Below are 23,823 nucleotides of genomic sequence, written 5' to 3' on the forward strand. Positions count from 1 at the left end.
AATCATTGATGCTGTATTCATTGCTGTTTCGGTTTCTTGTGTGACATTTTCTATACATGAAGTTTGCAATATCTTTAGTGTTTTGTGTTTGCAATATTGCAACATTGTGTTTGCAACATTGTGTTTGCAATATCTTTAGCAAGGTGGGTTGGGGATCCCTTTTCTGGCTTTTCTGTCTTCATGTTTGGATACAAATTGGATTCAGTAGTCGGTTGAACTTTTCACGTATTCAGCCAATCCTGCAGTTGTCTTTCTGTGTATTTGAGCTCCATCAGGCCGCTACCTCCTTATATTGGCAGGTACATTCTCAAGATGCATTGGTTTTTGTACAACATTTTGTGGATGGTGAGGAGTTTAATATATCGTTTCTTTTAATATATCGTTTAACCCCAACAAAATTTCCACTTCTTGCCAGTTTATTTTTTTGCAGCTGTATTTGAACACTGGTACTGCGAGTTGGTTTATGGCTTTGATTTTGGTTCTTGGGTAGAGGTATGTTTTCAGGGTCAGCCTCGTTCTCCATAGGTATTCTTTGATAATTGTTTAGCACATTTGTTTGTGACATATGTGGTGGCCCTCTTCTACTCTGAGGTTTTGTATGATGCTTCGTTCTCTAGTTCCTTTATTGTTGTATTCAGGTCAATTTTTATGTTATCCGTCTTTGTTGGTTTCTCTTGTACAAATGCGCACTTGGCATATTTATGTAAACCAAATTGCATTTGAATATCGTTGGAGTACTATTTCACTAATCATTTCCACACTTTTTGAAAAGAAAAAAAAAACCATGGGGATAGGGTAATCGGCTCTGTTTGTCTGTCTGTCTGTCCAGCATGCTATCTCCGAAACATTTGTGCAGGAATTCACCAAAGTTGGTAATTATTATCACTACATGACAAGAAGGTGCCAGAGCTGCATCATTTTTTGTATCTTCCCCTGGGGCCCTGGGTTTGAGTCAAAAGGTCAAATACCAAAAAATGCAATTATGGGCACATTATGAAACTTTGCATATGCAATCACCATTGGGGGATACATGAAATATGTAACAATTTTTGGGATTTGACCCCCGGTTTATGCCCCAGGGGTTAGGGACAGTGGTCAAAACAGGGAAAAAAATTTAACTCAAGATTTGATATTGGGTCATTCCTGGTGTGACTTTTTGCCATCCTTCAAGTTTTAGGTGGGAAGCTTGGCGATTTGCGATGGCACGCCATCAACTTCCCTCTAGTTTGTTGTTCTGCCAATTTGCGCTCGTCATTTGGTGAGAAGAGCTTTAAATCGTCCATGTACTGTAGTTGTCACCTTTCCTGTTGCTTTGGATGCACCTCTATTTTTTTTCCCCCTTTTTGCACAAAGAGTGAAGGCTTGTTTAAGAGCTCGAACACAGAACAGATTAGGACGCAACATAACAAAAGGAATATCAGAAAGAGAAGGGGGGAATGCCAACAGCAGGGCTGAGTAACAAAGTAAGCGTAGGTGGGCAACAAGGGATTAGTGGGTAGGGATGAGATGTTGGGGAGAAGGATCATGGTTGTGGATAGGGAATGATCTGAGATGGTGGTGAACAGCTGTCTTGAAGACGTATAGGGAATAATAATATCTGAGATTAAAGAGAATGTGTAGATTACTTACACATATGAGAGGGGGAGGGGTGGAGGAGGATTCTGGATTTTGGAAGTTTCACTAGAAGGGGGTTGCTGGTGGACTGTGTATGCCCTGCAGATATCTGGGGAAGGGGGATCTGAGGGATGGGTGGGTGGGGCGGAATGCATGCAGAGGGCAGATGGTGCAAGACCAGAAAGGAGGCGGAAGAAGACAGAGACTACCGACCTGTCTTCGATGGCAAGGTGGTAGGCCCTTCAACTCAGCTTCATCGTGGGAAATTCCAATAATCCTGAACACCTTGTTTTCCATGACGTCAAGCGGAGCTATGCGTGAGGCAGGGATGCCATCCCAGAAATGGAAGAACAGTATTCTGGGTGGGTGGTTGGGGGGATAAGCTGTGAGGGTGCAGGCCTGGAGCTAATCTGGAAAGCTGGGGCTGGGGAGGTGTTGGGGAGAAACTGTGAGGGTGAGGAGTGGGAAAAGCAGTGAGGAGGCAGTACAGGGGGCAAGCTGAGAGGAAGTGGGTCGAGCGGGAATCAGAGGAAGCGGGATGTGGGGGAAGCTTAGAAGGGTGAGATGAAGGGGAAACAAACACGGGGTGGGATGAAGGGGAAGCAGATGGGGGCACTGGAATGGAGGGGTTCGACAACATGAATGGACATGAAGGGGAAATTTTTGTCATGTGCACACAACCTCTGTAAAGTGGATTTCTCAGGATGTCCAAACTGGTTAACCTGCGACAGACTTCATGGCGTGAGTGATACAAATGTTTTTGGTTGAAATCATGCAGGACAATTCAGCTATAGGTGAAGGAAAAGGCTGGATGAATTAAGTGCTTAGGAGTGAATACGTTTTGGGAAGTAAGCCTTGTGAAAAAGAAAAGAGATTTTGATGAAGAAGAGGAATGAATGAGTTGTTCCTGATGGAGTAATAGGCAGAGTACAGCACATTTAAAATATATTTTGAAGCGTTTTTATTTTATCTTATGAAGAGCTTTTAAAGTAAGAGATGTTTTTGCAGTGAAGATTCAATTTGGGAGTATTGAAAATGATAAGGAATGGAGGATTAATTGTAAGTAAGCACAGTAAGAGTTGTTGTTTTTCTGTTATTGTTGTTTTGTTTTGTTTTCAGAGTGAAAAAGAGTGTTATGTTGCTTGTATTTTTGGGGCGAGGAGAGGAAAAGGATTGAGCTGAGGGATCATAAGTAACAAACAATACCTGGGATAAAAGGAGCGAAAATGAGGGATGAAAAAAAATAACGGATACAACTCGACTATCACGGGTAGGCCGGAATATCCGAGTCTGAGACAGAGCATCCAAACAAATACATCGAGTACAAAAATACACACGAGTGAGCACTCAATATGAACAACAATTGGCACAAGCAGAGAACATAAAATTACGGCAGCACTGGCAAATCCAGAATGATTACTTCGCTTTTTGTAAGCAGATTTAGATAAAGCAAATGAACACTTTAGAAGTGTTCATTTGCTTTATACCGTGTACGCCTCTCCCCAGCCCTCTCCCTTCCACAGATCTACCGACGTCCCTGTTCTCTTCTGTTGTTGTGCTTGTGTGCTTCCCTCTCTCCCCTCTTGTCTCCCGCTCCCTTCATTGCATGTTTAATGTGTCTGTGCATGTTTTCATGTTCAATGGGTTAGCTCTTACACGAGCCTCGGTTCTGCAGAAAAAAAGAAGATATCTTAGAGGACCTAAAGAAGCGACCACTGCCTCATAACTGGAAACGGAAGTTCAAAATGGAAGTTCTTTTGAATGTTAGGGTGTATCCATGCTCATTATTGAGGTTGCTTATTGAGGTTGCCAGGGCAAAGCCAAACAGAATCTGGGAAATGCGGATACCCTGGAAGATCCTACATCATATCTTCATCGTCATATCTTTCTATTTTGATCTGTGAGTGCTGTAATATCAATGTGGTATTCCAGAGTTCCATTGCGCTCTCAATCAGATTGTTCATTTGGGTGTCGATGTTGTATACCTGAGTGCCTTGTTTCTTCCATGAATGCGGGACACCATCAAAAGCTTTTTTGTCATCTATCCAGACTGTTGACAATTTGGTTCTCCTAGTTTTACAGTTTTGAGTATGACCTTGTTTTGTAGTAGGGGTCTGTTCTTTCCATGGCATCCTCTCTTAATCCTTTCTGTTCTGCCTTTAGTCCTCCTTGCTTTGCTACGTGGTGGTACATCATTTTCGTGATGATCGCATTACTTGGAGAATGTTGTGAGTGTGTAATGCTAGATAACTCTTCTTATACACAGTGAGTGCAAAGAGGAATACAATGGTTTGGAAAGTATAGTTTGATCATGTATTAGCTTATTATTTACTGAAGATTTAGATTTAACACACAGGGTATGTGATGTTCTGCGTGCGCACGCACTTGCATCACTTAAATCACATAGGAAATGTAACCAAAGTAACAGATCAATATTTTATCAGATATATTCAGAAGAATAACCGGTGTGTACCCCGGTTTAGAATAGGTACACCGTATCCCTGCTTGTCGGAAGAGGCGACTAAAAGGGTTGGCGTCAGGAAGGGCATCCAGCCATAAAAAAACATTGCCTCAAAAAAGAGAACCATGACAATTACAACTACATATGGGCAGGGTACAGCCCGAAGTACCCCGTGGGGGACCCCACTCCCTCTCGTCAAAACTCAAGGTGGGGAACCCAATCGAAGCAAGGGTGGAAATCACTCCATTTATGACGACGAAACGTCTGATGCCCCACGTGGAGATCGGTTTCTGAGGTTTGGGACATGGAATGTAAGGACAATGACAGGGAGATCAGGAGAAGTGGTGGAAGTATTGGTCAGAAGAAGAGTGGACATACGTATGTTGTGTGCAAGAGACGAGATGGAAGGGAAGTGGTGTGAGAATGGTGAAGGGTGGGCAGGGACAGAAATACAAGTTTGTGCGGCAAGGGTGCCCGGAGGGCGTGCATGGCATTGGTGTCTTGTTTTCTGAGGAGTTTGTAGACAGTGTGGTGAGTGTGACTAGAGTGAGTGATAGGTTGATGATGGTGAAAATGATGATTGGAAAGCTCTTGGTGAACGTCATCTCAGGATATGCTCCGCAGGTTGGTCAGAGCGATGAAGAGAAGGACAAGTTCTGGTGTGCTATAGAGAAGCTGATGGAAAACCTGAAAGATGAGGAAGTTGTTGTGGTAGGAGGAGACCTGAATGGACATGTGGGAAGGGGTATGGACGGTTTTGAGGGATTTCATGGGGGTTACGGATATGGTGTGAGAAATGGAGAAGGTGAAAGTATTTTGGAGTTTGCTGATGGAACTGATTTGTTGATTTGTAATACTCAGTTCCAGAAAGAGGATAATAAGCTTGTTACATACACGTCAGGTGGGTCGACGACAACCGTTGACAACCTGCTGGTACGCAGGCGAGATAGGGGGCACCTCCAGGACACAAAGGTGATCCCGGGGGAGGAGGCTGATCTACAGCACCACTTGGTTGTCTGTGACATAAGGGTGAAAGGTGCGAGGAGAGGTCGGCGGGTGAAGTACCAACCGAGAATGAAGGTGTGGAGGTTGAAAGAGGTGACAGTGAGGGAGGCATTAAAAGAGAGGCTGAGTATGGTAGAGGATGATGTGGTTGAGCTTGAAAATGGTTGGATGTCAATGAAAGATAGTCTGTTGGGAGCCGTTGGTGAGGTATGTGGATGGACAAAAGGACCACCGAGGCACTCGGAAACATGGTGGTGGGATGATGAAGTTGGAAAGAAGATTGACGAGAAGAGGAAGAAGTTCAAGGAGTGGCAGAAGGCGAAGGGTATGGGGGCAGAAAAGGCAGAGCATGGAAGTTATAAGGCAGCCAAGAAGGCTGCAAAGAAAGAGGTAGCAAAGGCGCAGGAGGCATGTCGGAAAAGGTTCGGAGAACGCTTGGATTTGGAAGAGGGTCAGAGAGCGGTATTCAGGATTGCAAAGCAGATAGCGAAAGAGAGGTGTGATGTGATGGGGGTGAGTTGCTTGAAGGATGAAGTGGGACAAATAGTTGTGGACCCAGATGGAATTAAAGGAAGTTGGAAGAGATATATGGAAATACTGTTGAATGCAGAGAATGAATGGCATGGCAACATAGAGAGTAACCCAGTTTTAGGACCGGCAGAGAAGATAACCGAGAAGGAAGTTGAGGAAGCGATAAAAGCAATGAAGAGTAGAAAAGCGGGAGGGCCGACGGGAGTTGTGGGAGATATGTTGAAGGCAGCGGGAAATTGGGGTGTGAAGAGAATGACAGAGATCTGTAATCTAGTGGTGACAGAAGGCCGCATTCCAGTGGATTGCGAACTGAGTACCCTCGTCCCTCTATACAAGGGGAAAGGTGACCCTCTGGACTGTGGCTCGTATCGAGCGATTCAGTTATTGGAGCATGGAATGAAGGTTTTGGAAAGGGTGTTGGAGAGGAGGATAAGGAAGAAAGTGAAGATTGACGAAATGCAGTTTGGATTTATGCCAGGAAGAGGAACGACAGACGCGCTTTTTATTGTGAGGCAGTTGCAGGAGAAGTACATGGAGAAGAGGAAGAAGTTGTTTCTTGGGTTTGTTGATCTGGAGAAAGCATTCGATAGGGTTCCACGTGAAGTAGTGACATGGGCATTGAGGAAGTTAGGAGTGGAGGAATAGTTGATCAGAGTTGTGATGGCAATGTATAAAAGAGCTCGCACAGCTGTAACGATGAAGGACGGGAACAGTGGTGAGTTTGAGGTGAAGGTGGGAGTGCATCAGGGGTTGGTACTAAGTCCACTACTATTTGTAGCTGTGATGGAGGTGCTGGCTCAGAACGTAAAGGAGGGTTTACCGCGGGAGTTGTTGTATGCAGATGATCTGGTGTTGATTGCAGAAAGTATGGATGGACCGAAGGAGAAGACGAACAAGTGGAAGGAATGTATGGAGACAAAAAGTCTGAAGGTGAATATTGGAAAAACGAAGGTGATGGCAAGTGGGAAAGCATGTGGTGAGGTGGAAAGAACTGGGAAATGGCCATGTGCTGTGTGCAGGGAAGGTGCTGGAGTGAATTCCATTCAATGTACAATGTGCGCTGAGTGGGTTCCTCAAAAATGTAGTGGTTTGAGAGGGTCATTAACCAGTGTGGCAGCTACATTCAAATGTAAGGTGTGCACAGAGGGAGCTGCAGATGGAGGAAATGTTGAGTTGTATCTTGGAGACGGCGTGACGCTGGAAGGTGTGAAAACATTTTGTTACCTAGGAGACATGCTGAATGGAGAAGGTGGATTTGACTCGGCAACAGTTGATTGAGTGAGATGTGCATGTGAGAAGTTTCGGGAACTGAGTGGCGTGCTGCCGAGGAGGGGAGTGTCGTTGTAGCTGAAGGGAAAGGTGTATGCTGCATGTGTGAGAAGTGTTATGATTTATTGGAGCGAGACATGGGTAATTAATTGAGCAGCAACGAAGGCTGGAAAGGGTGGAAATGCGAATGGTTCGGTGGATGTGCGGAGTATCGTTGAGAGAGAGGAAGACAAATGATGAATTGCGAAAGATGATGGGAATAGAGCCTGTGATTGATGCTGTGAAGAGGAACAGGTTGAGATGGTTTGGTCATGGGTTGAGGAAGGATGAAAGTGACTGGTTGAGAAGAGTGATGGAAATGAATGCAGAAGGAAGTAGAGGACGGGGAAGACCGAGAAAGACTTGGCTAAAGATGGTCGAAGAAGAAATGCGGGCAAGGGGGTTAACAAGGGGAAATGCAGAAAATAGGGCAAAATGGAGAAGATTGTTATGGGGACCGCAAGGCAAACCCCCGCTCTTGCAGGGAAAATGGCATTAAAATGCCTGTTGTTGTTGCATATATTCAGAAGAAATGTGAGGGAGGGGAACAAAATATGCTATTTTCTAAAGAAAAGTTTGGAAAAATAAGCTAATATTGTTTTTTGTTGTTTTGTATTTGACACGGACGGTATATAAACCATGTTGCTGTCAATAGATATTTATAAATGACACATCAATATTTAATTGACGTGGTATTTTATAAGGGAACAACATGTCTCTGCATTTTCTTCACACTTGAGTTGATGTTTAGATGGTCTGCCTGATCGATACATAAAGGTTGGTGTTAGTACCGGTAGTCTTTCATTGAATGAATACGTGTCTCCATGGTCGCTTTGGTTTTTGTTAGGATTGTTGAAATCATCCCAATGGAGTAGCATATGAATCATGTTTACCCCTTCCATTGACCCGTGATGCCCTGAAAATGGTCACTGTGACTATTTTTTCCCGAAGATTCAAACTGCAGTCCATGTTGTTGAGAGGAATGATTCTGCAAATAGTACACCTGTCGAGGCAATTTGTTAAATAGTTCACATATACAGTTCATAGCAAATTTAGAAACCTCACCTTAAATTAGTCCAGCATGTTTCTCATTAATAAACCAAAACAATGTTGCATTGATCACTTCTTCTTTTTTTTCACTAATTTTATTCTTCATTTTGATTTTCGTTCTTGTGCTTCTTTTGTTTTGTTTTGTTTTTCTTTTGTTTTCATTCAGGTTCAAAATACAGGCAAGAATTCATTAACAGTGAGTGTATATTTTTCGTATTCTTAACGAACATCATTTGAACCATTTCATTGATTTGTTCATTTCTTTCATTTCTTTCCTTTTATTTTTACGTTGATTTACTCACTCATTGTCAGTTTTCTTTACTTCGTTGACATATTTATTGACATTAAAATAAGTGGTGAACGATGTTTTGTTGTTGTTGTTCTGGTTGTTGTTGAACACAGCGACAAATAGCTGCTGAGTATGAAGGGCATCTATTGCAATAAAGGTGTGTGTGTGTGTGTGTGTGTGTGTGTGTGTGTGTGTGTGTGTGTGTGTGTGTGTGTGTGTGTGTGTGTGTGTGTGTGTGTGTGTGTGTGTGTGTGTGTGTGTGTAAATTAAATAAGGTTTACAATTTAAATAAAGCTGAATATGGGATGTTGTAAAATTAACATCATTTACAACAATCCTTTAAATTATTTAAGTTTAGGAACAACCGATACTGTACAATTGTGTGTGTGTGTGTGTGTGTGTGTGTGTGTGTGTGTGTGTGTGTGTGTGTGTGTGTGTGTGTGTGTGTGTGTGTGTGTGTGTGTGTGTGTGTGTGTGTAAGAGAGGGATAGAATTGTGAGGAACAGAAATGAAAAAACGAGATGTGTGTGTGTGTGTCATTCTCGAGGCTTCCTGCTTTTGTAGGGTAATAAATATGGTATCATAAGAAAGGTGATAATCTATTTCATTGAAAAGCTAATAATCAATTGATTGGAACAAAACTTTGTGTCACTTAATCATAACGAGCACATTACCCATAGGATGACTGCATCACCCCCATACAGTGACACACAAACAGTTACCACCTTTGCCACCCTCCACACTCAAGCCTTCAACGTCCCTCCCCTAAACCCCCACACCGAAAGTCCTTCCAAAGTTGTCTCATCTTTACTCTCACCCTCCTCCCATTCATAAAAGCAAACGGGAATTCCCACATCGAAACCGCAGGATATTTAACGCCTTCTTTTCCATTATCATGCTGTCACCGACATCACAGAAATCCATCACAGTCACCTGTTCATCACACAATTTTAAGAGAAAAGAGTCTGAAGCTGCTTGAGAGAAAAGGTTCCAAAGGGTAAATTCTAAAGGGTTCTTCAATTGGTGGCCGTAGTATAGAAATTGTGGTTGGAGTCAGGCAAACCGTCCAACCACAATATCAAAAAAAAAACAATTTCATAATATTTAAAATCACAATAAACCCAATTTGTTATCAATGTTCGTCTTTCATTAATCATCCACTTTCTAAACTCCCCCCTTGCCCCTCCACTCCGAATCTTCCCCCTTGCGCTCCCCTCCAAAACACCCCCCTTGTCCCTCCCCTCCTAAACTCCCCCCTTGCCCCTTCCCTCTGAAACAACCCCCTTGCCCCTCCCCTCCAAAACACCCCCCTTGCCCCTCCCCTCCTAAACTCCCCCCTTGCCCCTTCCCTCCGAATCTTCCCCCTTGCCCCTCCCCTCCAAAACTCCCCCCTTGCCCCTCCCCTTCAAAACTCCCCCCCTACCATCCCTCTCCAAATCTCCCCCCTCCCACCTCCTTCTCAAAGCTGCCTCCTCCCCACTTCATCTCCCTTCTATCTCATACCTCCACCTCCCCCAACCTTCTACTTTCCTCTGCTCCCCCTCAAAGAATCCCTCACTGTGCCTCATCCCATCACCATCAAACCCTTCGTTCTCATCATCCTTCCCTTTCTTGTAACTCTTCTGTAATCTCTGACACACTATTAACTGCTCTTCCTACCTCCCCCTCTCATCCTTCATCTGATCCTACCCCTCCCCTCCCCGCTCCTGCACCCAATGCTCCCCCTCTCTCCTCATTAACGATATGGACTTCAAACATCCGGTGCCTTCGCTCAAACCTGATTGATCTCTCCATACAGGTTGCTTCTGACAAACCAGACGTAATCTGCTTAACAGAAACTTTCCTCCTTCAAGATGTCTATGATTCCTTAATATCTCTTCCTGGTTACTCCCTCCTCCGGTATGATAGACCTGAGCCTCGTCCTGGTGGTGGGGTTGCTATCTTTATCAAAAACTCTCTTCCTCACTCTCCTTGCACTGTCCTCTCTCTCCACCCCACCCCCAGGAGTACCTCTGGCTACGGCTTCCTCTCCGCTCCCACTTTTTGTGCATATGTGTTCTGTACCGTCCTCCAAACTGTGATGACTCCATTGACATGTCGCTGTCTGACAACATGGACCAACTTCTATCAACTCATCCCAACTCTCTCTTCCTCATATGTCGCGACTTCAACTGTCATCATGCCAGCTGGCTGGGTGTGGGTTCCTCTCTCAACATGCCATGGCACCTCAGCAAATGACTTCTGTGACTCATTGGGACTGACACAATCTGTCAATTTCCCGACCCGGATCTCATTCAATGGAGTATCTTCTCTTCTAGACTTGGTTATGACAAACTTCCCTGCAAATGTCTGCTGCTCTTCTTCTGCTCCAATCGGTTCTTCTGAGCATGTGCCTGTTAAAGTGGACATCTCTCTTGCCATTCTCAGAAAGCCTCCTCAGCGCAGACGAGTCTGGCATTTCACGCAGGCTGACTGGCACGGTCTGCAAGCAGCCATCAATCATCTGGACTGGTCTCCCATCTCTACTGCCTCTGACATAAATTCTTCCTGGGAATTCTTCCAAAGCAAACTGCTCTCTCTCATGCACAGATTTATCCCATCTCGTCTTCAGTTGTCTTACCCTTCCTCCCGTCCATGGTACACTGAATCTTGTGGTGAGGCAGTTGCCCTGAAACAACTTGCCTTTGCCTCTTGGAAGGCAATTCCAACTGAAGGCAATCTCAGTTCCTTCCACCAAGCTCGGAACAAGTGTGTGTCTACACTCAGGAGTGCCAGAAAGCACTATCTCTCCACACTCAAGAATGAACTCTCAAACCTCTCTCCTTCCTCCAAATCCTCGTGGCGTCTGCTCAAATCCGTTTCTGGTGTTTGTTCCCCCTCCATCACCTCAAATGGCTACACAGTTGACACCACACGTGACAAAGCCGAATGCCTCAACTCTGTGTTTGCCTCAAAATCTTGTGTCACAAACACAATCTCTCTCTGTTCCCACCTTTTCCAGTCGGATCAAACTGCTCCTGGACTCTGTGTCCTTCTCTCCTGACAAGGGGGAGAAGTTTTTGTCAAACCTCGACTCTGATTCTGCAACTGGACCAGACGGCATCAGCCCACGGGTCCTAAAATCCTGCTCTGCCGCTCTATCTCACCCTCTCTCTGTTCTTTTCACCCTCTCTTTCGCTCAAGGTCATCTGCCAGCATCTTGGAAATCAGCAAACATTGCTGCTTTACACAAAAAATGTCCAAAAACAGATCCTTGCAACTACAGACCAATCAGCTTGCTCCCAATTATCAGGAAAGTCATGGAATCCATCATTGCTTCGGATATCAAATCCTTCCTCTTCTCCAATGGCTTGATCTCCGATCATCAATTTGGATTCAGACCAGGTCATTCTACTCTGGAAATGTTGCTTCTGCTGTCTCAACAATGGATGGAGGTCCTAAACGCCAAACAGGAAATCAGAGCTGTCTCCCTTGACATATCACGTGCCTTCGATACGGTCTGGCACCCAGCTCTAACCAAACTCTCCTCCTATGGTATCCATGGAAATCTCCACGCTTGGCTTGCGGACTTCCTCTCTGTTCGTAGTCAACGTGTGGCCCTGAATGGATTTCTCTCATCTCTCCTTCCTGTTCTGGCTGGAGTTCCCCAAGGTAGTGTGCTGGGCCCTGTGCTTTTTCTGGTCTTCATCAATGATCTCTCCGACTCTCTGGAAAATCCTCTCTATCTCTTTGCTGATGACTCCACTCTCTGCCGCTCCATTCCTCATCCCTCAGATCGGCAGCCTGCAGCCTCCTCACTCTCTTCAGACATGGACAAAATCACAGACTGGTTAAACAAGTGGAACATGTCTTTCAATCCTGACAAATCTCACACTCTCACTATGTCTCTCCGAATAGACCATCTGGAAAACTTTCCCATCTACTTTCTCACCAATCCTCTCCAAGAAGTTCTGTCGCTCAAGCTTTTGGGTCTCACTATCTGCCATGATCTTTCTTGGGAAAACCACATTTCCAAGCTGGCCTCCAAAGCCAGTCGCCGACTATGCATCCTCCGTCGTGCGAAGTCCTTCCTTGGCACACCTGAGCTTCTCACCACATACAAGGCTTTCATCCGCAGCTCAATGGAATACTGTTCCCCCCTCTGGACCGGTGCTCCTGCCTCACACCTAGCTCGACTTCACGCTGTTGAAACCAAAGCTTTCAGAATCATTGGAATCTCCTGTGATGAAGCTAACTCCGAGGGCCTTTCCACTCACTCACCTCAGGCAGTTTGGTGGTCTTTCTGTCTTCTACCGACTCCTCTCCGGCCTTGCTCCCCCAGCTCTCTCTGTGCTCTGTCCCCCAAATATTCCTACAGGTCGCACAAGATCTGCCAGCAAGCCTCTTATGGTTAAACTGCCAAAATCTAGGCTCTCTGCTCACCTTCACTCTTTTATTCCCCTTTTTCCCCACCTCTGGAACAAACTCTCCCACTTCCTTCAATCCCACTTCTCCCTCCAGGTCTTTAAAACAGCTGCTCACCACCATCTCTTATCTTCCCCCATCCAAAACCTTGATCTTTTCTACCCCTGCTAATTCACCCCAGATACACTTTTTCGAAATTCCAACTACTTTCCTGGAAGTCCTTGCAGTGTCCATATGTTTTATACCTCTCCCACCTCCCCCCAAGCCTTCTCCCTCCCACAGTTCTCTCGATGTCCCTGCTCTCAAATGTTGTGTTTGTGTCCTTCGCCCTTTCTCCCCATCTTGTCTACCGCTCCCCTTATTTTGTGTTTTATGTGTTGGTTTGTGTCGGTTTGACTTTTTGTGTGATTAATGTTAGCTCTTTCATGAGCTTCGATCTTGTTTACAAAAAACAAAACAATGGGTGGAACTGGCACGGACTGACACACACAGCTCTTTTATAGTGTAGAGGACGTCAGTCCTAAAAAGCCCATGTGTCCTGGCTTGAGGAAGAAGAAGCGAGTGCGAGAGCTTCACTGTAGTGGATCCTGTTGTGTCGAATAATAAAAACGATACCGTTGGAATGCTAATAATCCATTGACGTGCAAGTATTGCCTCTTTGGAGACGAGCGATGAGATAGCTTTGTAGGCAGGTGTTGCTGGAGTAGTAGATGTAGCTGTTGGGATAGTTCTCACAGCTGCAGTGGTGCTATACAAGTGTCGCCAACATATCTATGATTCTGACATCCTCGACGACTTTGGAAAGCTAGTCATCAATTTCCTTGGAACAAAAAGTTTGTGTCCGTTTAATTACTGTATAGAGATGCCTGTTTTAAAAGTCCCTCTTTCCAGGATTGAAGAAGAAGAAGATGTGGGAATGTGAGCTTATCTTCGCAATTGCAACGGTTCTACAACAGCAGGCAACCTTTAGAAGGACACCGGAGAAACGCGCAAAATAATATATAATGTAGTAATATTTCTTGAGGCAATATGAAATTCCACGGAAGGAGCACACAACCGACAACTGCAGCCATGACAACAACTGCGTGTTATAAAATATTATTTTTCGTGTGTTTTGCTTCATTTTACATCCTCATTGACACTCACAGAGAGACTTGCAAAATATTTGTGAAGTACAACATGCTGCTTATTTATTTAAAACCCGTCAGCAAAGCTACGGGAAGGCCCGTCTATTCCGAAATAAAATAGACACAACTGTGTGACGAAAATCTGACAAATGTTTTGTTTCAGCAACTGAGCATCATCTTTTTTTGTTGTTTTTCTTTGTTTGTTTCCCCTCACACGTGTGTTGCAGCTTCGGAAACGAGGGATGAGATAGCTTTGTACGCAGGTGTCGCCGTAGCACTAGTTGTCGCTGTTGGGATAGTTCTCACGGCTGCAGTGGTGCTATACAAGCGTCGCCGACACGAGTATGGTTCTGACATCCTTGATGCCACGTCTGCCATGACTGGTGGGTTTGGACCTGCCAACCTGAAAGCTGGCAGGCATGGTTAGTCCCTTTCCTTTCGTTCTTTCTACACACTCAACATATTGTGATTCTTCAATTGCGTGGACATTCACTTGTAGATTCCGAGCATCGTTCCACTTCTGCCAAGCTACACCCAACACGATATGCAATCAATTGCTTTTCTTTGAGCCAATGCCCTTAAACAGATGCAAATTGGCACAAATTTGCAATGCCCCTGGCTTCGATGAACCGATAGCAGCGGTTGTGGTATGGGGACTGAGTTCCACCATTTTTCCTTTTCTGAAAGTGTTTGTGACATTTTAATGCATTGGAACTGCATTTGGTAATAAATGTGGTGGTGAGGTTAAAGCCCAGGGTGTGCTTGCAGTGTTTGAATGTGGTCAGGGCAAATTGAAATTTAAATGGAAGTCGCTGCTGCGCGCAATGCACCCTCAAGAGTGCATTGGAATGTGTGACGGGCCTTCACTACAAATGTGTTGTGCGCCACCCTGATGGGTTCTTTTTCTTTTTCAGTTGGTAGATGTTGAGGAACGTACTCGGTTTTTGTGTTTGTAGGTTTTCGATTAATTCATTTTCTTTTTACCTTATTTGTTACTTGAAAAAGCTCTGTTTTCTATTTCCTTCCAGACAATTCCCACTTACTGTGCATGGCTGTCCAACCTGACCTCACAGCATCAGCAGGCCAATTCCATGGAGCATCATTCCCGCCTCGTGAGGGACCCCAGAAAATTGCCATGACACAGTCACCTCTCTTAGAATCCATGCCGCTCACTCATGGAAAAGCATGTGCCTCGGTTTGCATGAGTTCCATGGACTCTGCTGCTACTGTGGAGTTTGGACAGAATCTTCCGCCCGCTCTTGCAAGTGCGGACTCGGAGCTAGGAAGCCTGTCGAGCGACTTTCGATGTCACTCGATTCCTCATCGGTCAGGAATGGGTTTTGCAGCCATGCCTGAGAAGAAGGAGAAAACTGCAGTCCCTCCACTTGGGGCACTGCCTTACGATCGTCGGCCAAGTGCTTGTGGCACCTTTGGTTGCATGGGTGGTCGTCTCGTCATTGCCAATGCTGGTATGTTCATTTCAATGCAAAAATGTCCTTTTTTTCCAAAGACTACCTCCTTGCATTACAAATATGTATAATTAATGGTTGTGTAGAATGTATAATGCATGCTAGTACCCTAGCCAAATACTTAATTCCTTCCTTAATTTACCGGAACTCTGTGTAAACAGTAGAGTCACATCTCGGTGATGAGAAGTAAACAGTACAGCCACATCATACCGAATTAATTATAGAATTCCAGTGAAATGTACTTTTCGACACTTAATGTTGCTTCATGCATGCCATTTGCTTATAACTCCTGAACAGTAACTTCTATGTTAGTGGAAATCAGTATGCATGCACTGGGTCAAGGAGGAGAAAAAAACACATTCACAAAACATTATTTTGCCACCAGGGGATTCCACCTGTGCTACACGATGATGTCCTACCATAAATGCCATGGCAATACTTAAAATAACATTCATCCAAAATTGATGCAAAACTCTATTCACCAGCATCTTTTTCAGCAAGCGGACAGCTCTGTGAGCTTGGGTGCAGCGGATGAAACGTCAAATGTGACATAATCAGAAGGGACATAATTTAACATTTCCTGGAATTATACCATTGAGAAGCAATTGCAGTAAAGTTCAGCCTTTCATCATAAAATGCATTGTAGGCAGGAGGGAAATTAGATTCAAATATCTGCATGATTCAAATATCCTCTTGATTAGGTCCTTTTCGAGCACACGCATATATTAGGTTGTTCATGTAATGTCAAGAGATAATTTTCTAAGTTTACCAGAAATTGAGCAAGAAAAGAAATTAGTAGAATTTCAAAAATAATAAAATATCGCTTGGTGTATTGGGCCCAACACTGAGGGCGGTTGTCTTGTGGCCGATACATGCGAGATATGGCCTCGCCTTACTGAAGATGACAGTCTTCGCTACAAGGGTGTATCATCAAATGTGAAATGTATATAAAGCTGTCACCCAGGTGAAAAGATCTTACAATCATTTAATGTCATTATTCCAATCGATTTTATATTTATTTATTTAGTTACTGATTTTATTTATGGTGGTCTTTCTTATTTCAATTACTCCAAAAGGTTTAAATAATGCCGTAAATGTTCTTTATTTCTAATAAACATTGCAGAGAATTCCACAAGCATGGATTGCTGTATAAATTACTGTACAAGCAACAAATTTTCATTTGCACCGTAAAGATGACGACTCCGTTTAAGATGGGAATCCATCAATGCATCATGCTTAAATGCCGTGTGAATGGTTTATGGACCATCATGCACACTTATGAGCATCTTACACGAATGCCAAATTGATTTTTTTTTTTTTCCTTGATTTCATTTGATCATCGTTTGAGTTGACCTGAAATTCTGGATGTGTCATCACAGTCAGCAGTCCATGAACTTTTAAAAATTGTGTTAAATAATGTCTGAGCAAATCGGTGCTTTCCTTCAATATGTGCAGACTGCACCACATCATGTCAAAGTTGTAATTACCTCTGCCACCAAAGGTGGATGGAGGTTATGTTTTCACCCCTGTCTGTCTGTCTCTCTGTCTGTCTGTTTGTTTGTTTGTTACTTGCAAAATCGAAGATTTTTCAAGTATATTGGTCGGTTGCGTTTGTTATTCTGTCTGTCTGTCTGTCTGTCTGTTTTTTGTTTGTCACCGGCTTACAGGTCACAATTCTAAACCGATCGTCATGAAACTTCACCAAGACGTAGAGGTCGACACAATTGAGAAGCATATTGATTTTTCGGTCAAAGATCATCTGGAGGTCAAATTTATAAAATCGCCATTTTAAAACAGATTGTCTTGAAAATTGAACAGCATTTGTATGTTGAGGAAATAAATTGGGAAACCAACTATTTTTGAGGTCAAAAAGGTCAAATGTCTAAGGTCAACTCAAGGTCAAACTTCCAAAATCCATTTTCATCTGGAAAACCATCAATTTTCATCCGATTGACTTGGGAATTGAACAGCATTTGCACATTCTCTCAATAAATTGGGAAACCAATTTTGGTTTTTGGGAAACCTCACTATTTTGAGGTCAAAAGGTCAAAGGTCAACTCGAGGTCAAACTTCTTAAATAATCAATTTTCATCCAAAAATCGTCACTTTTCATCCTATTGACCTGAGCTTTTATCAAGATCGTCATTTTTGATCTTGATGAATGGACAATTTGCTGGATCAATTGCAACCTTTTTTCAGGGGAGGGTGGTGGATTTTCCAAGTATCGTGTTCTGCATGACGTCTTCTTGTTTGTTTGTTTGTTTGTTAACAAGATGTCTCAAAAAGTTGGAGACGGATTCGGACTAAATTTGACAGAGAGGTAGTGTATGTGACGAGGACGTAATGATTAGATTTTGGTGAAGATCTGGATCTGGATCCGGCTAGCAGAATTTTTAAAGTAATTCATCACCATTGGGAGATTGGGCCAAAAATGATACATAGCAGGATATCTCAAAAGGTTATGGATGGATTTGGACGCAACTTGGTGGACAGGTTGGGTGTGTAGCAAGAAAGATTTTATTCGATTTTGGTAAAGATCCGGCTCCGGAACCGGCCAGTATAATTTTTCAAGTAATTTTTCATCATTGGGAGATTGGGCCAAAAACGATATACAACCCAACAATAACATGCATTTTAAGGCCATTTTCCCTGCAAGAGCGGGGGTTAGCCTTGCGGTCCCCATGACAATCTTCTCCATTTTGCCCTATTTTCTGCATCTCTCCTTGTTAACCCCCTTGCCCGCATGTCTTCTTCCACCGTCTTTAGCCAAATCTTTCTCGGTCTTCCCCGTCCTCTACTTCCTTCCACATTTATTTCCATCACTCTTCTCAACCAGTCACTTTCATCCTTCCTCAACACATGACCAAACCATCTCAACCTGTTCCTCTTCACAGCATCAATCACAGGCTCTATTCCCATCATCTTTCACAATTCATCATTTGTCTTCCTCTCTCTCAGCGACACTCCGCACATCCACCGAACCATTCGCATTTCCACCCTTTCCAGCCTTCGTTGCTGCTCTACATTCATGACCCATGTCTCGCTCCCATAAATCATAACACTTCTCACACATGCAGCATACACCTTTCCCTTCAGCTTCAACGACACTCCCCTCCTCATCAGCACGCCACTCAGTTCCCGAAACTTCTTCCATGCACATCTCACTCTAGCAACCGTTGCCGAGTCTGATCCACCTTCTCCATTCAGCATGTCTCCGAGGTAGCAAAATGTTTTCACACCTTCCAGCTTCACGCCGTCTCCAAGATCCAACTCAACATTTCCTCCATCTGCAGCTCCCTCTGTGCACACCTTACATTTGAATGTAGCTGTCACACTGGTTAATGACCCTCTCAGACCACTACATTTTTGATGAACCCACTCAGCGCACATTGTACACTGAATGGAGTTCACTCCGACACCCTTCCTGCACACAGCACAGGGCCACTTCCCAGTTCTTTCCACCTCACCACATGCTTTACCACTTGCCATCACCTTCGTCTTTCCGATATTCACCTTCAGACCTTTTGTCTCCATACATTCCTTCCACGTGTTCATCTTTTCCTTCAGTCCATCCATACTTTCCGCAATCAACACCAGATCATCTGCATACAACAACTCCCACGGTAAACCCTCCTTTACGTTCTGAGCCAGGACCTTCATCACAGCTACAAATAGTAGTGGACTTAGTACTGATGCACCCTGATGCACTCCCACCTTCACCTCAAACTCACCACTGTTCCCGTCCTTCGTCCTTACAGCTGTGCGCGCTCTTTTGTACATTGCCATCACAACTCTGATCAACCATTCCTCCACTTCTAACTTCCTCAATGCCCATGTCAATACTTCGCGTGGAACCCTATCGAATGCTTTCTCCAGATCAACAAACCCAAGAAACAACTTCTTCCTCTTCTCCATGTACTTCTCCTGCAACTGCCTCACAATAAAGAGCGTGTCTGTCGTTCCTCTTCCTGGCATAAATCCAAACTGCATTTCGTCGATCTTCACCTTCTTCCTTAGCCTCCAAAAACGATATATAGCAGGATATCTCAAAAAGTTGTGGACGGATGATGTTGATTAAATGTGATTCTGTATTGTGATTTTCTGGTCTACTCAAGGATACAAAACGTAAACCGTTCACCTGGCGGAGGTATGCTCTCTACTGAATGTTGTTCTCGTTAAATCATTCAATAGACCAACACAATATATCATATTAGCAGAGGTATCAATGTCACTTGAGCCAAGTCTAGAGTCAACTCCAAGTCTTTGAGGAAAAGTATTAAGTCAAGTTTTACTTCAACTTGTGTCAAGTCCCACATTTACTTACAAAATTTGGAGTGCAGGCTCTGAAGAAATGAAGACACAGGGCTTCATTTATTGCAATGTATGTTCTGAAAATCTGTTTAACTCGTTTTTATTTGTCAACTTCATGCAGTGGACATTTTTGGATTTGTTCATAGCTAAAATAAATGTATGTTAAATTTACTTCTCATATCGAGTGTACGTACCTACATAAGCATATGAGCATAAGTCTAGTCAGAAACCTCAGTTTGTTTAAATGATACACGTATAGAACCAAAGCATTCATTGTGTAGCGGGAAAAAGGAAATTTTAATAACTTACTTTGCATTAAAGATTTTACTTTACATTTACGTTTATTTAGGTTAAAATGAAATGTATCACTGACTTACTTTGTAAATGTAGAACTACTTTGCATTACAATTTTTAGCCGCGTCGCAGACGCTGCTCATAGAGTGCCCTCTGCTGTTGTTGTTGTTCTTCTTCTTCTTGTTCTTCTTGTTCTTGCAGAGAAGACAAAACCTCAAAGCTCCACCCATTCTGGGAACCATTGCTCCACCCATTCTTGGAGAGGCTTCATGTAAACAAATATCCACCATTTTATTAACTCGAATAGCTTTGAGGCCTGTTTTGTAGGCCCGTGCTGTCTTTCTCTCTCACACAGTTTTATTTAAACTCTAATTCGATATATCATTTCCTTTTTAACAGTCGCTAACATAGTTTTAGACTCGGTTGAAAAAAAGCGGGAAAAGAATCCCATGAAAGTTTCCGTTTATGGAACGAAATGATTTCTCAAAGGCCTGTAAAATAAAGCCCATTCATTGAGTCACCCTCACCATTTTATCTCAAATTCACCATCTGATTTCATTTTTATCGATGGTTTTAGACTGGGCGTCAGAAATAATTGCGAGCATTCATGCACACACGGGACATTGCCGAGATATATTTATAAAAATCGCGCCACGATGATGCACGAAAATATACCGCCTAAAATAACAGACTGGGAAAATGTCGACATATATTAAAAATTCACTTTTTCTTTTCCGTTAAGATATATTACTTTTACTTTTGATGACGGTCGTCACAAAAACGACATATATTTCTTCGTTCTTATTTCATTCAACATTATTATCCGGAAGTAAAATATGTTTCAGGAAATTACCGAGAGATATTTCTTCGTTTTTTTTTTTATTCGTTATGTGCGCATACACTTTAAATAGGTTTATTTGAAATCTTTAATTTTCACAATGTAATTTACTTGCCATTTGTCATTTGATGATTATGAGACACTTCCTCTTGAGGATCGTGACGATTCATGCGTTGCGTGAAACTTCCATTTTCCAAAATGAATGAGACGATCGATGAAGAACGCAGACTTGAACAGGATGCAGCAAGAAAACGAATGAGACAGGAGAAAAACGAGATAAACGAGACGGGAAAAAGCCGATTGGAGAGGAGAGTGAGGAGCGATTGGAGAGGCGAGTGAGGAGCGATTGGAGAGGCGAGTGAGGAGCGATTGGAGAGGCGAGTGAGGAGCGATTGGAGAGGCGAGTGACGAGCGATTGGAGAGGCGAGTGAGGAGCGATTGGAGAGGCGAGTGACGAGCGATTGGAGAGGCGAGTGAGGTGCGATTGGAAAGGCGAGTGAGGCGTGATTGGAGAGGAGCGTGAGGAGGTATTGGAGAGGAGTGTGAGGAGGTATTGGAGAGGAGTTTGAGGAAGAATTGGAGAGGAGTGTGAGGAAGTATTGGAGAGGAGTGTGAGGAGGTATTGGAGAGGGGTTGGAGAGGAGCGAGGAGTTGGAGAGTGAGGGCCAATTGGAGAGGAGAGTGAGGGATTGGAGAGGTGTGTGAGGAGGTATTTGAGAGGAGTGTGAGGAGGTATTTGAGAGGAGTGTGAGGAGGTATTTGAGAGGAGTGTGAGGAGGTATTTGAGAGGAGTGTGAGGAGGTATTGGAGAGGAGTGTGAGGAAGAGTGGGATTGGAGAGGTGTGAGGGTGGAGAGAGGAGAGTGTCAGGTGGAGAGGAGTGAAGGGTCACATATTATGTGAAATAAATAAATTGTGTTCATTACACCATTTCTGGATCTGATGAATTGCCAGTAACGATTTTGTAAAAATGAATGTGCAGCATCCATCTCAATATGTCGAAATGTCACACACGTCCATGCCTGTGGGATTCCCATGGGTGACCCCACTATATTTTTTAAAAATCGCGCCATGGTCGGTTATACACCGCCTAAAATAACAGACAGGAAAATGGCGAGATATATTTAAAATTTGTGGCGGACTTTTCCATTTGATGACAATCGTCACGATTAAATATTTAATTTATACGTCGCCACAATAATGTGGAGAGAGGGGCATAGGTTCGTTCACGTATCGCCACAGACGGGAAATTGCCAGCAGATATTTCTTCGTTATTATTTCATTCATCATTATTATACAGAAGTAAAGGTAATCCTGTTTAAACTGGCATTCATTCCAGCGAGGGGTTCGAGAGGAGCGAGGGGTTGGAGAGGAGCGAGGGGTTGGAGAGGAGCGAGGGGTTGGAGAGGAGTGAGGGGTTGGAGAGGAGTGAGGGGTTGGTGAGGAGCGAGGGGTTGGAGAGGAGCGAGGGGTTGGAGAGGAGCGAGGGGTTGGAGAGGAGCGAGGGGTTGCAGAGGAGCGAGGGGTTGGAGAGGAGCGAGGGGTTGGAGAGGAGCGGGGGTTGGAGAGGAGCGGGAGGTTGGAGAGGAGTGGGGAGTTGGAGAGGAGCAAGGGGTTGGAGAGTGAGGTGCGAAGGGTTGGAGAGGAGCGAGGGGTTGGAGAGGAGCGAAGGATTGGAGAGGCAAGTGAGGAGCGATTGGGGAGGCGAGTGAGGAGTGATTGGGGAGGCGAGTGAGGAGCGATTGGAGAGGCGAGTGAGGAGCGATGGCAGAGGGGAGTGAGGAGCGATTGGAGAGGGGAGTAAGGAGCGATTGGAGAGTCGAGTGAGGCGCGATTGGAGAGGAGTGTGAGGAGGTATTGGAGAGGAGTGTGGGAGGTATTGGAGAGGAGTGTGAGGGGTTGCAGAGGAGCGAGGGGTTGGAGAGGAGCGAGGGGTTGGAGAGGAGTGAGGGGTTGGAGAGGAGCGAGGGGTTGGAGAGTGAGGACCGATTGGAGAGGCGAGTGAGGCGCGATTAGAGGGGAGTATGAGGGATTGGAGAGGAGTATGAGGGATTGGAGAGGAGTGTGAGGGATTGGAGAGGAGTGTGAGGGATTGGAGAGGAGTGTGAGGGATTTGAGAGGAGTGTGAGGGGTTGGAGAGGAGTGTGAGGGGTTGGAGAAGCGTGTGAGGGGTTGGAGAGGAGTGTGAGGGGTTGGAGAGGAGTGTGAGGGGTTGGAGAGGAGTGTGAGGGGTTGGAGAGGAGTGTGAGGGGTTGGAGAGGAGTGTGAGGGGTTGGAGAGGAGTGTGAGGGGTTGGAGAGGAGTGTGAGGGGTTGGAGAGGAGTCTGTGGGTTGGAGAGGAGTCTGTGGGTTGGAGAGGAGTGTGAGGAGGTGTTTGAGAGGAGTGTGAGGAGGTGTTTGAGAGGCGTGTGAGGAGGGGTTGGAGAGGAGTGTGAGGAGGTATTGGAGAGGAGTGTGAGGAGGAGTGGGATTGGAGAGGCGTGAGGGTGGAGAGAGGAGGAGTGAGGTGTGAGGAGTGAGGAGTCACATATTATGTGAAATAAATAAATTGTATTCATTACACTATTTCTGGATATGATGAATTGCCAGTAACCATTTTGTAAAAATAAATGTGCAGCATCTAACTCAATATGTCGAAATGTCACACACGTCCATGCCCGTGGGATTCCCACGGGTGACCCCACTAGTGAGTTTATAATTGTCAACAAGTCATTCCAAGCTCAAGTCCCAAGTCCGAGTCTCAAGTCAATTTCGTCAGGTACGAGTCAAGTCACAATATTTTGTGACTCGAATCCGAGTCGCCGACTCTGTATTGTAGTAATGCGTCTTGATATAGCGCATTGTAAGTTTTCATGATAAGCCTTTTGATAACCAAATAATTACAATATAAATCGGCAAACTATAGAAGGCAAGCAGAGATATATTGATAGGTTTTACCCAAAATCCAGTTCATCTCTTCTTTCCTTTCCCTCCCGAACCATTAACATTTTTAATTCCCTTCGGCTATCCGCTCACATTGTCAAAGTATAAGATTAAAAAATAATAATCAATGTATTACTTTAAATCCAGAGGAATGTTTTGAAGGGACCTCTCCTCCCATACCAACACATTTGCTTATACACC

General features: G+C 44.3%; 1 protein-coding gene across 4 annotated transcripts in view; it reads left to right on the forward strand.

The window, feature by feature from the left end:
* The window catches only part of LOC137432510 (netrin receptor UNC5B-a), a 430,308-nt gene that overhangs the window by 289,960 nt on the left and 116,525 nt on the right, over window positions 1-23,823 (forward strand). For 2 of the 4 annotated variants that reach the window (XM_068124516.2, XM_068124519.2), the window contains 3 exons: window positions 8,136-8,165; window positions 14,017-14,211; window positions 14,818-15,258. In XM_068124516.2, coding sequence (XP_067980617.2) covers window positions 8,136-8,165; window positions 14,017-14,211; window positions 14,818-15,258 — 666 coding nt within the window. The remainder of the gene's footprint in view (window positions 1-8,135; window positions 8,166-14,016; window positions 14,212-14,817; window positions 15,259-23,823) is intronic. The other 2 variants (XM_068124518.2, XM_068124517.2) reach the window with 2 other exon arrangements.

Source organism: Myxine glutinosa, chromosome 8 (assembly GCF_964187855.1).
Source record: "Myxine glutinosa chromosome 8, kmMyxGlut1.1, whole genome shotgun sequence".
NCBI lineage: Eukaryota > Metazoa > Chordata > Myxini > Myxiniformes > Myxinidae > Myxine > Myxine glutinosa.